The 16176-nt window shown below is 40.6% G+C and overlaps 1 protein-coding gene across 1 annotated transcript in view; it reads right to left on the bottom strand.

Moving 5' to 3' along the window:
* The window catches only part of ELF2 (E74 like ETS transcription factor 2), a 30591-nt gene extending 15539 nt beyond the window's left edge, over positions 1 to 15052 (bottom strand). The window contains exons 1-3 of the mRNA XM_026042607.1: positions 15001 to 15052; positions 9687 to 9856; positions 8614 to 8779 (exon numbers count right to left, since the gene is read on the bottom strand). Of these exons, the coding sequence (XP_025898392.1) occupies positions 8614 to 8779; positions 9687 to 9856; positions 15001 to 15052 (388 nt within the window). The remainder of the gene's footprint in view (positions 1 to 8613; positions 8780 to 9686; positions 9857 to 15000) is intronic.
* Positions 15053 to 16176: the final 1124 nt, after the last annotated feature.

Below are 16176 nucleotides of genomic sequence, written 5' to 3'. Positions count from 1 at the left end.
AACACCGGCACCACACGGGATGGGCAGTTTAACTTCCGCATCTCCGAGATAAAAAATAAAGCAAAAAAAAAAAAAAAAATCTGTACAAATAGAACAGTCCCCGAACAGGCAGTTCTTCACGGGACTTCCGAGAGGGCCAGTGACGGCACTTCTTCCAGGCAGACCTACGTGTTCATCACATGGCGAACCTCCGAACTACACGTATTGTATATAGGCATATATAGGATGCAGCGCAGCCACGATTCAAAACTGCATTTTTGACACACGTGAATGCACCAAGAGCCTGTCACTCACTAAAGGACAATGCCAAGAAAGTGCATTTTTAGCTGTCACAGAGCCTGTGCACTTTGGAAGCTGGACAACGGAAACAGGCACCTGAGTAAATTATATTCACAGGAGCAAAATATCTATTAAGTCACATGGAAAACATGGGGAAAGGGTCCCTCCTCCCAAAAGGGAATATGGAAACTTGGTTCATATTAAAGAAAACAAGTTTCACTTTTTCTGTGCAATCCGCAGCAGTTAAAAGTCATACGGATTATTCCAAGAAGTGGAAGACCACCCAAGAGAGGAAGCAGGATGCGACTAACTGCACATAGGACACGTGAAGCAGAAATCCACGATACAAAAAGGGGGGAAGATTTCTGCAGGCTTGACAAGTAAGTGGGAGTAGAACCGCCAAGTAGCCTAAGCACTTTCTTAACAAGTAAAATCACAAAAAAAAAAAAAAAAAAAAAAAAAAAAAAAAAGCCTCAAAGGGATTTTGTTAAGGCACTTCAAATTATTATAACACCTACAAGAAGTGCTGAGGGAAGATCACTAGAAACACACACAAGACTGCTGAGAAGTTAGTGTAGTTTCGTGTTTAAGTAAACAGTAAATAAAATTTGCCCTTTTCTTCACTGCATTCAAGAGCAATGTGGCACTGAGGGGTAACACCGGAAAGGCAGCTCCCTCTCCCACAGTTTCCTCTCCCAGAATTATTTTAACAAGTGCCCTAATAACCCCACTCTCTGGTAAGAGATTTCAGTTTTCTTTGGAGAGCCACTTCATAAACCTCAGAACCCCAGAAACTAAAACTTTCCAATGCATTTTTTCCTTCGCTGCCCACCCTCAACAGGAAAGTCTGAATCAGAGGAGAAAATCTGTGTTTCATTATGTTCAGCTAAGGAGGTTTCTGGTTGTCCTTTGGTATGACAAGTGACCCTCAGAAAAGGCAAGTGTCACCAAGCAGTTACCGTTCCAGAGGTGCCTGATCTGACTTCATCTAAGCAAGTCAGGTGCAGGTAGCTGCGAGGGCAGCATTCATAAGTATCATAAGCACAAAAACCCGCAGCGCTGGAATGCCAGAGGGGCTGTGCTGCAGCACCAGGCAAGTTTCAAGGAACTTCAGAACTGCAGAGATGTCCTTGTCCGGAGCACAGAAATCATTTACAAACTTGCAGGAGCTACAGAAGGCTCAGGTTTCCCCAGGATCCCAAAGAAACTCCTATCCAGCAATTAGGGAAACAAGCGCTGTCCTCAACAGCAGGGCAGCAGAACTGTTGACAACTATTGCTGCAGTGCCGGAGCACAGATACAAAGTAGCATTTCTTAACTGCTCCATTCCAAAAATGCCCTAGAGGATGCAGCAATCTCTTGTATCAGATCGTCAGGATAAACACTAACATCTGCTCCAGTTAAAAAAAAAAAAAAAAATCACATTTGAAGTTGAAAAACTGCAAGAACTGGGGTGGACTGTGGTCATGGCCACAAGATTCTCTTCTTGACCACACCATATAAAGTCTAATACTACCAAAGCCACAAGCCTGTCACAATCCATGCCTTGAGGCAGCCTCAGCCTCCTGGTGTCACTGTTCCTAAGGCAAGGCCCTGTGTGATTCCATATAGAAAAACAGATGTGTCCTGAGAAAAGGCGTTATTCACAATCAAGTTAAGGGTCTAAATTTTGGCATTATCACTTGTGAACGCAGAGTAAGAAAGACTCATCTGTTTCAAAAATACATGTCTTCCAGATAGTCAAGCAAGGGTCATGAATGAGGTGTTTCCAGAGCACCCTATCCAGCCTCACAGCGTGCGCCGTGTTCGAGACGGGCAGCAGCCTGACCCGTCCCCAGGGGCCAGCTGGGGGTTTCTGCCACCGAGCCCCCATGTTCACAGCTCCCCGAGACAACCACTGTGTGGACAGGGCACTGCTAGCAGCGAGCGGGATGTTTAGGCCTTATAAATACACAAAACTTCACTGCAATCCTGGAATTCATCAACCACGGCTACAGTCTTAACATGCAGACAGCCCTTAAAAATCGATTATTACTGATAAGTTTGTCATAACTTTTTGACGACTGAAGTGGCTCCAAGAAGAGTGCAAGTCCGTCCAGTTAGGGTCTAGGCCATAATGCCCCATACTACCAAGGCATCCAGTCGGCGTCACAACAGCGCGTTTCACAGAAATATTCATTAAACAAGCTTTTATCACCAACTATTTAGCCTTGCAATGTTCTTTCAGCACATATGTAGCACTGAGAGCAGCAAAGCAGAAGCCTGAAATCTAGAGCAAATGGGACACAGCCAGGCTGGTTCTGTTAAATAAGAACATCACTAACAGGCCTCCTGCACAGACTCTTTTCTCTAACTTCTCAGAAAAGGAAACTCCTGGGCTTACAAGCCACTGAAGATGACACAAAATTGTTGAAGGCAAACTGTCTTTCTGATGCAAGAATGTTACTGAGAAGAGCTGTACGTTCCCACGTACGCAGAACTGCTCCGAGTGCTCTAGCGGTAGCAAATGCAACTGGAGGGGCATCATTTTGTGCCATCATCATCAATATTCACAGATTCACAGAATATTTAAGGTTGGAAGGGACCTCTAGAGATCATCCTGCTCAAGCAGGCACACCTAGAGCATGTGGCACAGGGCGGCATCCAGGTGGGTTTTGAAGACCTCCAGAGTAGGAGACTCCACAACCTCCCTGGGCAGCCTGTGCCAGGGCTCTGTCACCCTCACAGGAAAGAAGTTCCTCCTCACCTGGAGATGGAACTTCCTGTGCTTCATATTCAACTCAACAAAATGCAAGGGCAGAGCAAGAACTCGCATCAGCAGAGCTGAAGGATGGTGTCAATGATAATTCACACTCAGAGGACAAATTCTTAACCTATGAACACGTTAGTGGCAACTAATTCTCATTAAAAGGCAAGTACTCCGTTCTTCTGCCACAGCCTTATCTCTTTTTCTTCCGTCTAACAAACCGGCAACTTAACCTGAAAGTTTAGGCGAGTTTATGACACGCCCAAGCTCTTGCTTTTAGTCAGCACAGTGTCCCACAGCCACCTGCTCTCTACTTGCAAAACCGCGATCAAGCTGTCAGGAAATGAAGTTCAATCCGTGGGTACATCAGCACTACCACTGCTACCCCCAAACGTGCACTCATTTTGTTGCGAGGGGCAGTTTCATCAGACAGAGCACGAAGGATAACATGGATTTGTTTATTCCCTGCAGACACATGCCATGAGCAAATGGAAGGTTTTAGCCAGAGCTAATACTGAATTTTAAACATACAACACTTAACAGATGCAAACTTATCTTAGATAAACAAAGGAGCTCCCAGTTCCACGTTCAGATAAAGGAAGTCAAAAGGAAGCAGTTTTCATTATAATGAAAGAAGGTATATAAAAGCAAACAAGAACAGGTAATAACTAAATATTTTAAGCAAATGTACAAGACTGGTTCCAACAGTGGTAGCAGCGTAAGCAGTAAAATTTTGCCTTTCAAAAGAAATTTGCCTTAAATATACATTTTTTCATGCATTCTGTTAATTTAGGGTAGGAGTTAAGCCTCAACTTATCATTTATTCACCTCCTCCCTCCTTAAGGATGACTATCCGTTTATATGATAGTTTCAACTGGTGGAAAAACAAATTTAAGAGATTATAGACAAACATACCAGCATTGTTGTCTTTGTAGCTCAATATTTTTCCATCAGATCGTAATCCTGGGGGGGCTCATTTTCAGATCCCCATTTTTTCATGCAGGTCTTCTACCTCCCTGCGGCAATAACATTTTTAGAATTAAAACAGAGCCTTCAGCTTGAACCACAGGGAGGATTTCTGATGGAACATAAAATTCAAAAATGTGGTGACAGTTCACAAGTTGGATGATATCTCAACCTCTCTAAAGCAGTATTTTTGTTTTCTCTTCTTTGATATTACTGTTGTGATTAAAACAAACACCAAACCTGTACTTGCTATTCTGATGAATAATTAAAAAGAGAGGGAAAATCAATTGTAATGATGTAGCTCCAGATAATTTGTGGCATTTTAAAAACACCATTATTCTACTCCTTAAATATTCCTCTTTTGCATTGACTACAAGATTAGACATCACCTATGTGGAAGTCCAGCAGATTGGGCACTGCATAACTGATAAATCCAAATACTGGGTTAGCCAACATATGCACCAATATTATGGCCCGTGGGCCATGGCAGACAAACAGAACTGTACAAACGGTTGCTTCTGTGAAGGTAGCAGATTCTGCTGGCACAGGAATCACAAAGGTTTTGCTGAATAAAGCCTAAACTTGAGGGACAAACTACTTGGAGAATAGATACCTACTCTGGAAATACAAGTGAACAAAATGTGAATATCACAAATCGATTAGAGGGATGGATTCAGTACCAACGCAATCACAGTTGCGGCAAACCGCAGCGTTGCAGCAGAGTAGCTCAGCCCTCAGTGCTCTAAAAGGATAATCCATACGAGTGATACCACACCTAGGAAAAGCAATGCAAACACTACTTCAACCCAGCACTTACACTTTGCCTTTAAAACATTCTAAGAGGTGCTGTTTGTTTCCATTGAGAACACCATACGGGCACCTGAAAAGACCAAATTGTTTACATTTTTCCCTAGGTAACTCATTTGTAAATACTTTTTTTCCACTCCAGGCACACAGGCAGTTTTTTTTTTTTTTTTTTTTTTCCCTTGAGATTTAATGGTAAACTAACTCCTTCTTCTAAGACTTGTTTGATGAAAAAACAGCTATGGTTATTTATAATGATTACACAGAATATTTTAGTTGAATCATGATCTCAAAACACATTAAGTTTTTAAATTCAAATGCTTTTTTAGTTAATAAAAAAAATCAAACAACAAAAAACCCCTACATCATAGGCCCCAATTTTGCCCTTGGACCTGCACTGCCAGAGGCCCCGCAACACAGGCTCAGATCCAATCACAGAACCACAAACTACAAAGAGAATCCTCCAGCACACGGCACAGAGCAGCTCTTCAATGTCATAGCTAAATTTTTACCAGATCAGCTGGCCCATTGCATGTGTCACAAAGGCTACTGACCCACATTTCTGAAGGCTACAAACACTACAAACACAACATTAACTGAGATTAGATGTAAGCTAGCTCGGGGCTCTTGGAAGAGATTATTTGGTAAGAACTGCTAATGCGTTCAAACAAGTAATCAGTGGAATTGCAAACAGGCTGTCACAAGAAATGAAAAAAATAAAACAAAAAAATCCGGTCCGTGGCCTGACGCAGGGCAGAGACACTGACAATTAGACTTACATTATGACATGAGAATACATATCATTTCTACTACTGATAGTAATTCTTTCTGATGTATACTATCCATGGAGCCTGCATCTAAACGGGGTATTAATACTCCTTTTTGCTGTAAGAGCTGTGTGTTTATTAAGCATCAAGGAGATTTTATTCTGACCCTTGTGAAGCACGTCAGATGAGATCAATATGACAATATTTTCTTTTTCTAGCATGCTCAGAAATCAGTTTGTTGTGTGTAACTAAAATAGGGTTCCACTAGCATAATTAAGGCAGATACTTTTAAAGTGAGCATCTTAAATGAGCATCTTAAAAAGTTCTTTAAATGAGCATTACTACATAGCATCTCCTTCAAAAATATCTTAATGCACTTAGAAACCTCTTTCACTCTGACTCAGAGCCCAGCATCTTTAATGATAAGAATTAAAAAAAAGAAAAAAAAAAAGAAAACCACACACTTAGATTCACACTCCCGCATCTCACTCCTAACACCGCCCAAGTCAACACTTCCTGGGGCCTCTGCAGTCCCTTCTCTCCAGCGTTTACTTCTCTGCAGGAGCTATTAATTCAGAAAGTCTCTTGGTAGAAAGAGAACTCTCCTTGGTCAACACACACACTCCCACAAAACTGTCCCCAGGGGAGCAATCCAACTCATGCACATCTTTTAGCCATAGTAGCTGCAGATTCTGGGCAGGAGCATCTTTCACTGCAGGGTAAAACTAGAGCATGAACTCTGCACTGGAGGAATAGCACACATACCACACCATACATGTGTACTATACATACTACACTCTTTTAATCGTTACTTGAAGAGGAAAAGATGTGCAGTGGGAGATTGCATCTCTCCCCACAGGCTTTTTGGAGTCCTAATGTTCATTACTGGCATCTAAAAACCTTCATTAGATTAGATTACTCATCTACATTCTCATAATTTGGCTTTTGGGTACAGGTCATCTTTTATTGAAGTTTTTATTTCAAAAATATTAAAACAAGGTTTTAAGTATAATGAAGATTTGCAAACATTTCAAATGGTACTATACTAAATTTTTAAGAACTAAACTATAAAGTGAATGTTATCAAAAAAAATCCATCCACAGCAAAGACATCTCTTCAAGTGTCCTGTCCCAAACTCTCAATATTAAGTATATTGGTGTATAATTTTTAAGAGTGTATTTTCAAATATGAAGACTTGTAAGCAGTCATGTTTCTTTCTCTGAGCAACAGCTTAAAAAAAGAATCTAAAAGAACTACAGGTTTATAACTTCAGTTTCCACCAAGATATTGTGGCCAAAAGTGGCACCTTAAAAATATGGAGTTCATTGGTATTAACTCTTTATCTTAAGACAGTTGTCCTGTAGTCATTAAACTATCAAAATCTTACTCATAAGGAACAGTATATTTGATGTTCAAAAACTGACATCTTCCAGTGCAACAGTTTTCAAAGCACAAGCACTATAGTTTTCAAAGTCAAATTCATAAAACTCTGCTTCTCTTAGAAAGAACACTCTCACTTCTCACCTTGAAAGTTTGACAGTAACTATAAAAGGCAAAATATGCATTTTATATTTTTTCTTTACATTACTCAAATTTGTAGTTAGCTTCCTTAATTCAAAACACACTTGAGTAAACTGGAATTTCAAGCATTCTCCAAAAATGTGAACTATTTTGTGTACACCTTAGAAAATTAATGCATATATTTTTCATGAAGTAACCAAACAGATTAAAATCCAGATTCACTACAACATATGAACAATTGCATACACTATTTAGGGAGAAACTTGAACTTAAACCCACCTAATCTTATGAGAACAGGAACTAGGTTATTTACTGTGCTACAGAATAATAATAATAAACAAGAACAACAACAAAACAACAACAATTCTCTAAGGCTTTTTTTTTTTTTTTTTTTGCCTACTGGACATCGTGATTTTTAATTCCTATACTGGATTAGGCTGTCCTGGGATACAAATGTAAGGGATCCTTTTTCTAGTCAAATGGACTCACCACTTTACTACTGAGTTCCCAAGAGAATCTGTCCTCCCTTTTGTCACTTGTCTACATATTCCATATTAGCACAATAATCCAGCAAAAAGTTAAACCAACAGAAAATATTGAATAGTTTAGGCTTCTCATCTTCAAAACTGGCATACTGAAATGTTTAAAAGCAGCACAACAAGCATGAGAAGCAGCACAAGAAAGCAGGCAGAAGGGACAATAGGACTGGCAGCCCAGCAGCAGCCTGGCAGTCAGATGTTATTTGGGCCCCATTGGAGCAAAATATTTTGTTTCTTAAGACAACTTGAGCAGACTTTGGCCTTCATGACAGGATTTAAAACTCAAAATTGTATAATTTGGAGAGAGGTTAACAGAAAGATACCTGCTTATTTCTAACTGGGTTAGCTGTTTCTATGCCTTTTTTCCCCCCCACATTTCATTTGTAAACTGATTCTATCATACAGCTGAGTTGATTTTATCCCTTTGTGCTCTACACCCATAAAAGGAAAGTCCAACTCCATTCTACCAGCCACAAAGGCCTGCCACTAAACCAGCCATAAAATGCCTCAGACCAAAACGGCAGGGGCACACAGCAAAGGGACAGCATGGGGAGGGGAGAAGGAAAGAGCTGAAAGACAGGGCAAGTACAACAGCACAGTCCATACTGCCAGCTGCCCCTCAGTTATTTGGCTCAGACACATTGCAAAACTAAATTCTAACCAGCTTCCTGGCTCATCTCATTTTTTAAAACTCCATGTTTTGGTATCTAGTTAACACCTTGAATTATATAGGGACAGGCTTCGCTGATAAAGACCTCGCTGCTAATGAGGGTGTATACATTTTGCAACACAGCATCCTACGCCTAAGGTGACACTTTCCCCTGCCAGAGCCCCAAACCTGTTGCCACCAAAGCTAAGGAAAGGTAACTAGTGGGAACAAATGCAATCCCAGGTCGTGATCTCTACTTCATGGCCAAAACTACATTCATCTGGGAGTTCTAAGTATAAGCTGGACAGAAACCCTAATGGAAAAAAAAAAGCATTAGTCTACCTGTTTCCACAGTTTCAGTCTCAATTTCTTGCTCCTCTGCTACATCTTGCATCAGGTAAGTCTCGTCATCATAAACCAGGACCTGAGCAGCGTAACCCTGTTCTAGTCTGGCACTAGGAACTGGCTCCACAATCACTGCTGGGAATTCAGAGACTGGCTCATTTTCCTATAGAAAGGGAAAAAAAATTTTAAGAGAGCTCTAAATGTTGCACTCTTGAAATCTAAACCTCTTTTTCTTTTATTGTCTCATACATTCAATTGTGTGTAATAATAATAATAATAATCATTCAGAATATTTTTAAACGAAGCTTTCTTCTCCTAAAGCAAGAGTATATTATAATCATCTACCACAGCCACTTTCCTGAATCCCAAGATACTTCTCTGGCTTTAAACACTCACTTTAAAGCACTAGACAGTTTTAAGGTATTACAGAGAACAAACCTTCTAGTTAAGGCATTCAGCTACATATTTTTCTTTCTCCCTCGACTATATGAAATGCATCAACATAAGGTAAGCAATGTATCTACATCTGACTGTATTTTATGAACGCTCATGTTTTGGATTAAGTGCATAAGCCATCACAAAAGAAACAGCTACTTCAAAAGCCCACATGTCTACTTCTACTTATTTACTGATCAAAATTTTTACAATAGCGTTATTTAACCTGTTAAAGTGTAGCAGAAGTAGAACTCTGCCAGATTCAATTTACTACAGGAGAAAGTAGTATTTTTCTGTTAACGATGCAAAATATGAAAATTTAAGCAGCACTTTGAAAAAGATCCTTCGGCTGCTTTGCTCAGATTATCTTACCTAAAGATATATTCAAGAACTCTTGTTCTTTGTATCTTATACAAAATTTTGTAAGGCAAGCTTAGAGCTGCAGACTGCAAACTTCAGAACCTATACTTCACTTCCCTGTAATAAAGATTCTAATAAAATAAAATGGGCAACTCTCTTCCTCCCCACACAATAACTTCTAGCCCATTTTACACATTTTGAAGTGACTTTTTATTTCAAATCAGGACACAAGCTATTAAGTTTGTTGATAAATACACTCTTTTTATTTTTCTAACCTCCTGATTTTTAATTCCATTGTTGTCGAACTCCAAGCCAGGGCCGCCGGTGTCAACCATCGCTGAGGTCACAGTGCATTCCCTGAAGGGGCCAGGAGCCGCTATCCCAAAGATGGGATGCTGCAGTAGGGACAGTCTGAAGTTAAGGCTCAAATTCACAATCCACTTCTCTTAAGCAGCAGCTAGGCAGAGGTGGCTGAAACACAAAATAATTTGAAACAAGTTATTTACATAGTTCACACCCAAAAGTGAGCTTCGAAGAAAGCTGCTTGGTGCTTCTGTATCAGAAGAGGGCATCAGAGAGCGCAACAGATATGACAAAACACGACGACCTTCCTAAGAACAACTACTGCCATAAACTATGGGCCTTTAAGATTAAGATAATAAAGCTTCCTTTTGGTTCTTTGCAATTTGTTAAATTTCATATATTATTTCTAAAAATGCGTACTATATTAGACAGCTTCCACTATCCAAGTACATGAATTTCTCACTAAGGCTGAAAACACCAATGCACTTCTTGCACATATATATGTTTTTTTTTCTGAGTCAATTCTTTTCCCTAGGAACTTAGGAGGACTTTTTTAATTATTCTTTTAATTCCAACAGTTTCATAATATAAATAAAGCTTTCACACACACTGCCCAAGCAATGCATACATAATAACACACCTCACAAACACATACTTTCTTCTCTGCAGGTTTCTTGGAAATAAAAAGCATCATAGCAGTCTCACCCTTTTTTTCCTTATACAGAAAAGGTTTGATTTCAAAAACAAGTAGTTCCAGATCATGCTGATTTAAGCTGGGTACACCATGGATTCATTGAGTATATAAAGATACGTAACCCCAACTTTTGCAATTTTTTTAAAACTAGATTAACAGCAGAGCTTTGTTTCTAAACAACTACTATTTTATTTATGCCATATAAATATTATTGTTCATATCCTGTCTTTCCAAAGGACAAACAATCTGTGCTCATAAAGCCTGAGTTGCCAAGGGTAGTTTACTACTTCAAGATGCATAGTCTGGCCTCTTAGTAGCCCAGCAGAAAGCATATATTCCACACGAGACACCAGAACCCAATCTGATACCAATTACCCTCTCAAGAGACTTCACTGAGATCAATGCATTATAACAGAAGTCAAAATATAACCTTTTTTTTTTTTCCTTTTTTAATAAAGCCCATCTATTAAGAAAGCTAGCACAATCAAAGATCTGCAGGAAAATGAAACAGTACAGTATGTTCTAGATTTGGCCATGTATTCAAGGGTCTTCCAACACATGCTAAAGAAAAAATATGTTAATTAATACACAGCTGGTAAACTAAATAAATAATAGTGAGCAGACAGCTTAAACTGAATCAATCTCGCGGTGGGATAAGCTAGCTCAGATTTACGCAGTCCTGTTAACAGTGTTTCCTCTGGGCATGCAAATAGCATAGGCCCAGCAGCAGAGAGGCACGGATAAATCTCGCCAACGCTGCTTTCAAAATCAGGCGTTAACTCCAAAGCAATCCGGGCAGGAAAGCCACACGACGTGAGAGCTGTTTAGCACCTCCCGTGCACAGTGGACCCCTGCGTCCTGCGTGCAGGAAAGCCTCGCCCGTGCTGCCCTCTCAACGCAGCGCCAAACGCCGGCAGCGCAGAGGGGTGCGTTTGCAGCTTGCATGCAGAAAGCAAAAGAAACTGATAGCAACTTTCTAGGAAATTGATCCAATGTCTTTCAAATAAAAGTAAAGAACAGGTGATCACCTTTCAGGCACTGTGAGTTAAGCACAAAATACATGCTTTCCTCTCTATCAGATACAATTTAGAAAAATGTTAAGTTTTCACTTTGGTAGGCACTCAACCTATAATGAAAAAGGCAACCTGATTCATATCTCAGAATGCCTTATTTGCAGCACTGCTAAAAAACTCAATGTAACATTTTTTCCTCCACAATTTCATTACACAATTAGCAATAAAATTTGATTATCTGTCTTTTTCTCAGTAAAAAGAAAGCACAGTCCTCCTCCCCTCCCTAAAAAAGATGCAAGATGGAAAGCCTCCAACAAGCATCCTTGGAACCATAATACACCTGTTCCCCTTAGGGCTTTAGTAGAAGCAGCCTCTCCTCACCTGGCAATGATTCCTACGTTACTTCAAAAATCCTTAAAAAAAACAAAATGCAGGAAGTGGAAAAAAAAATGGCTATGCAGGAATACACTGAACCAATCAGTCAAGGGAAAAATACCATTTGCTAGAAGGAGAACTTTCTCCTCTTCCAGGTCCAGGCACATTAAAAATGGTCCACATGGTCATAAGCTAAAAGTGGAGTCTACAGGTTGGAAATTGTATTTTGATTTGGAAGGACAACCTTCAATCAATTTAAAATGGTTTTCTTCCTGTGACTTAGACCTGTATCATACAGTACTTCAGGTAGTACTTCAGCATAGCTTAAGAATACCACAAACCCAATGTGGTTATTAAGCAGTATATTAATACAAACAATCACACAAGGGATCATGTATACTATACACTCATACTAAATGTATTACAATTCCACACAAGCAGCTAAACAGTTGCCAAGTTACAGCGACTGAAAACACTTAACTTGTGGTAACAAATTAGATTATGTTAAAAAAATGCCTCTCCTCTCTCATGCTCCTGTAAGAAGTTTAGATTACTTCTATACCAAGTTATCTCTACATGAATTACTAAGTCCCTGTAGAAGCAAAGACAGGACAATGCAGAAATATAAACGCTGTTAGATAATCCTCATATTCCAGTTCCAGCAGAAATTTGCAACAAATATGACATTCAGAGGGAAAAAGAGAAAAAAAAAAAATCAGTGACACTAAATGTGGGGATTCATTAAGAGAATGATATTTTTAGTATCTTTAGACTAGATGGGTAGAAAACTGTTCAGGCAAGGAACAAGCAAAAGACCCTTTGCACAGCAGAATATGAACCTCATACTAACAGTCTTAGTATTCAGCAACCTTTTCCAATACATCATAAGGTAAAAATAACATTTTATTTATTTTTTAAAGGATGAAAAAAAAAAAGACAGGTCCACCTGTCTGAAAGTGGGAGGTTTAAGAGGTTCAGTCAAGCTGACCAATAGTTCATTTTGATTCAGTAGTTTTGAAGTTAAAACAAACAAACACGCACACACACCCCTGAGAGCAGGTTATATTCTCACAGATGCAGCCCTTTGTGAATGAACAACCTGAGTTTTGCCCTCTGCCACTGAGCAGTATGTCCTTGTACTTGTAGAAGGCTTTTCATTTTATTCTCCCTGAGTGTCAGCACAATATCAAATCTCTCATCCATTAATATATTTATACATATATATCTTGTTGGAAAACAGATGTCATAAAATCTGTCTAGATGCTCCCACCCTCAAAAAGGCAAACAAAACCAGAAATCACTCTTGAAGCCATGTACTTTGACTGAACAGCAAGAAGTTTCTGTTTACTGCTCCAAAGACACACAGAAAAAAAGCTCAAACCTTTGACACAGTTTTCACTTGCCCAGAAAAACAGTTAGGACATATAAGTTTTTTGGCCCTGCAGGTGAATAACCAGAACAGTTCATTAACATATTTAGTACTATAGTTATATGACAAACATTATGTACCAAATTATATGCCTGTAAGGAAGTCAAACAGCCCTATTATACTTTCAACAATTACCAGCAAAGGTTAAAAACACTGTAATTTACAGCAGTGACCAATACACAGTGGTCACACACACACAAAAAAAAAAAAAAACCAAGAGCCTTAAATCAATCTCTCTGCACACACTCACCTATGAGGTTAACAGAGCACCGAATATGCAGCTCAACAGAATAAATAAATAAATAAAATCAAGGAACCATGTGAAGAGGAGGGAAGAGAATAGAACGTTCAGTAGGCCAGACTTGAAGTCATTTAGGATTGTTGTCCAAACACAACTTGACATATGTATCTGCAAGCAGCTTCTGTAGAGTTTTATATAAACAAAAATCAAAGCTTGGAAAGGCTAAAGACTTGAAACAGAAAAGGGCACAGGCACGCACCCGCACACGAGGAGGAGGAAGAGGAGAGCAGCGTCAGAGCACTGGGCAGCAGCGCTCAGAGGCAGCTGCTCCCACAGCAGCCACAAGAACTTTGGAGCACTTGGAACAATGTCCCCTTTTATACAGCTGGCATCTAAAACCCCGGGGATGGATTTATGTGGATACCTACAGAAATGCAATGGCAGGAGCTGGGCTGCAGCTGGCAGCAGCATCCAATGCAACTTCTCTCAAAGCTGCCTTCCTTCGGTTCAATCACAAAGGTTAAGGACATCAGCTTAAGAACAAAGTTGGTCACCCATACAGAAATAAACTGGCCAAGATCAGCTGCAGGATTCCATTAACCACAACAGCATTTCCTATAGGTGCAAAGGCCCTCTCTCACGGGCTGCACCTTAAGCACACTAGTACCTATGTCACTATCGCTCTGATGCATATGTACTACAGCACACTCTGTAAGAACAACTTTACAAAAGAACTTTCTGTGGGTGTAAGATGCTTGCCTCCCACTCACACCCTCCAGACATCCCAGCCCTAACTAACTGATTCACAGGGACACTTGCTGAAGCAAATGTCAACTACATTTTTACAAGGAGCAAATTACTTTTGTGACACTCTGAACAAGTCCACAAACTAGAAAGTTAGGTTACTGCAAGGATCGACTTGGGCTATTTACTAGTGTAGATCTTTTGGCCCAAGAATTGCTGGGTCTGTTTAGAAAAGTGGCATGAAGAAAATCTTTGCATCTCCAACTTCAGAAAAACAACACAGATAATCCGTGCCATTTATAACCCTTCAAATTATACTAATCATTAAATGTTACAGAGAAAGAAATCAAAACAGCAATGGTCTAAGTAAGCAGTCCTGGTCACAATGCGGTTCGGACACCAGCAGTTTCCATATAACAAGACAATACTTCTAACACTGAAAGCACAGGAATTACTACATTGGCTCAGATGAATGATGTACCCAATCTAGCAAACAGACACTAACCCCCCCTTTCCCCCCCACCCAAAATAAAAAGCATGGTCTCCTTCCACACACTTAACTAGACAACTCAAACATCTCAAGTCAGTTGTTAAAGCAAACGAGCCCAAAATCACACAAGTTTAAGAACACTTACAAACCATTAACTTTTGCAAGAAGCCTCAGGGCTTCACTGACATTATTCTGGATCTCCCCGTATTTCACCCCACCAGTAGCCCCCCTTCCCACTGCTCTTGATGTAAAGGGTGCCTGAAATGCTGTCTTCCCTGTGACAGGCACCCCGCTACTTACCAGCACAGCTCTTCCCACTTCTCACCGTCAATTGTTGGTCCTTAACATCCATTTCCACTCCCCCACAAGCCAGAGCAAGGAGCAATTATTCACCGTTTTGCATAATAAAAGAGCCAGATGAAATGGTGAGGATACAGGTTTAAAAAAAAAAAGAGGGGGGTGTAGAAATTAGCACACAGTTCAACTATGTAACTAATTTTCATATAACGCTTTTGAGGTTAAAAGCATCAAACTCAAGATTTAAATTAGACAACTTAATGAAGTTAAAGTCCCTCAATGGTTTCAATGACTATTAAACACAAGGACACATAAACATGCTGAAGTTTAAGGACCTTCTAAACCAGTATTAGTGCAATCAAAGATGGAAAGCACATGCTAACAGAGATGCCATGCCACATACATGTCCTGTCCTCCAAATCTTTCTGAAAGCTACTGGCACTGTCCGCTGTCAGAGCGGAGCTGGGGGAGAGAGGATCTGCATCTGCAGACCCATTACACCCCCTTTTACACTTTTACATTTAATTTAGGATCCTCGAAGAAGGTAATTTTTGTGGTAACACTCACAGAGCCAGATACTACTCAACCGAACTAGTCACTCCAGTGCATCCCATTTCACACAATAATACGGGACTTTCCAACCTATTGTTGTAAGGGATATTTATATCAAGCCGACCAAGCCTGCCGTGAAATTTTATTGTCAGGATTTAAAAAAAAAAAACAAAACAACCCTTGCGGATTCTCTAATACTCGGGCTCCTGAATCCCCACGCTTACCTTCACAGCCTGCTATTCGTCCTGCCTGCGTGGGAAGCTCCCAAAGTTTGACGCGCACACGTGAGCGTTCAGGCGCTCCCCGGGCGGAGCGCAGCGCGGCGGAGCTCCCGTCCCGCGCCGAGCGCGGTTACCGGTGCGCTGAGCCCGACCTGGGGCGAGCGCGGAGCCCGGCTCGCGCCGAGGCACCTCGCGCGCGGCCCTGCCTCACCCCGCGGCGGCGCTCCGCCGGAGAGACCAAACGGTTAATAAAAAGAAAGAAGAAGAAAGAAAAGGAGTAAAAAGGGAAGAAAGGAAAGCGCTGACAGCGAGGAGCCACAGAGGAGGGAATAGGGGGAATGAGTCACCCGGTGCGGAACGCCCCGCGGCGGCGGCAGGAGCCCCCCGCCCGCCCCGCGCACACGCG

Source organism: Nothoprocta perdicaria, unplaced genomic scaffold (genome assembly GCF_003342845.1).
Source record: "Nothoprocta perdicaria isolate Ctin4 unplaced genomic scaffold, notPer1 scaffold_31, whole genome shotgun sequence".
Lineage (NCBI taxonomy): Eukaryota > Metazoa > Chordata > Aves > Tinamiformes > Tinamidae > Nothoprocta > Nothoprocta perdicaria.
This window is presented reverse-complemented; position numbering and strand designations above follow the sequence as displayed.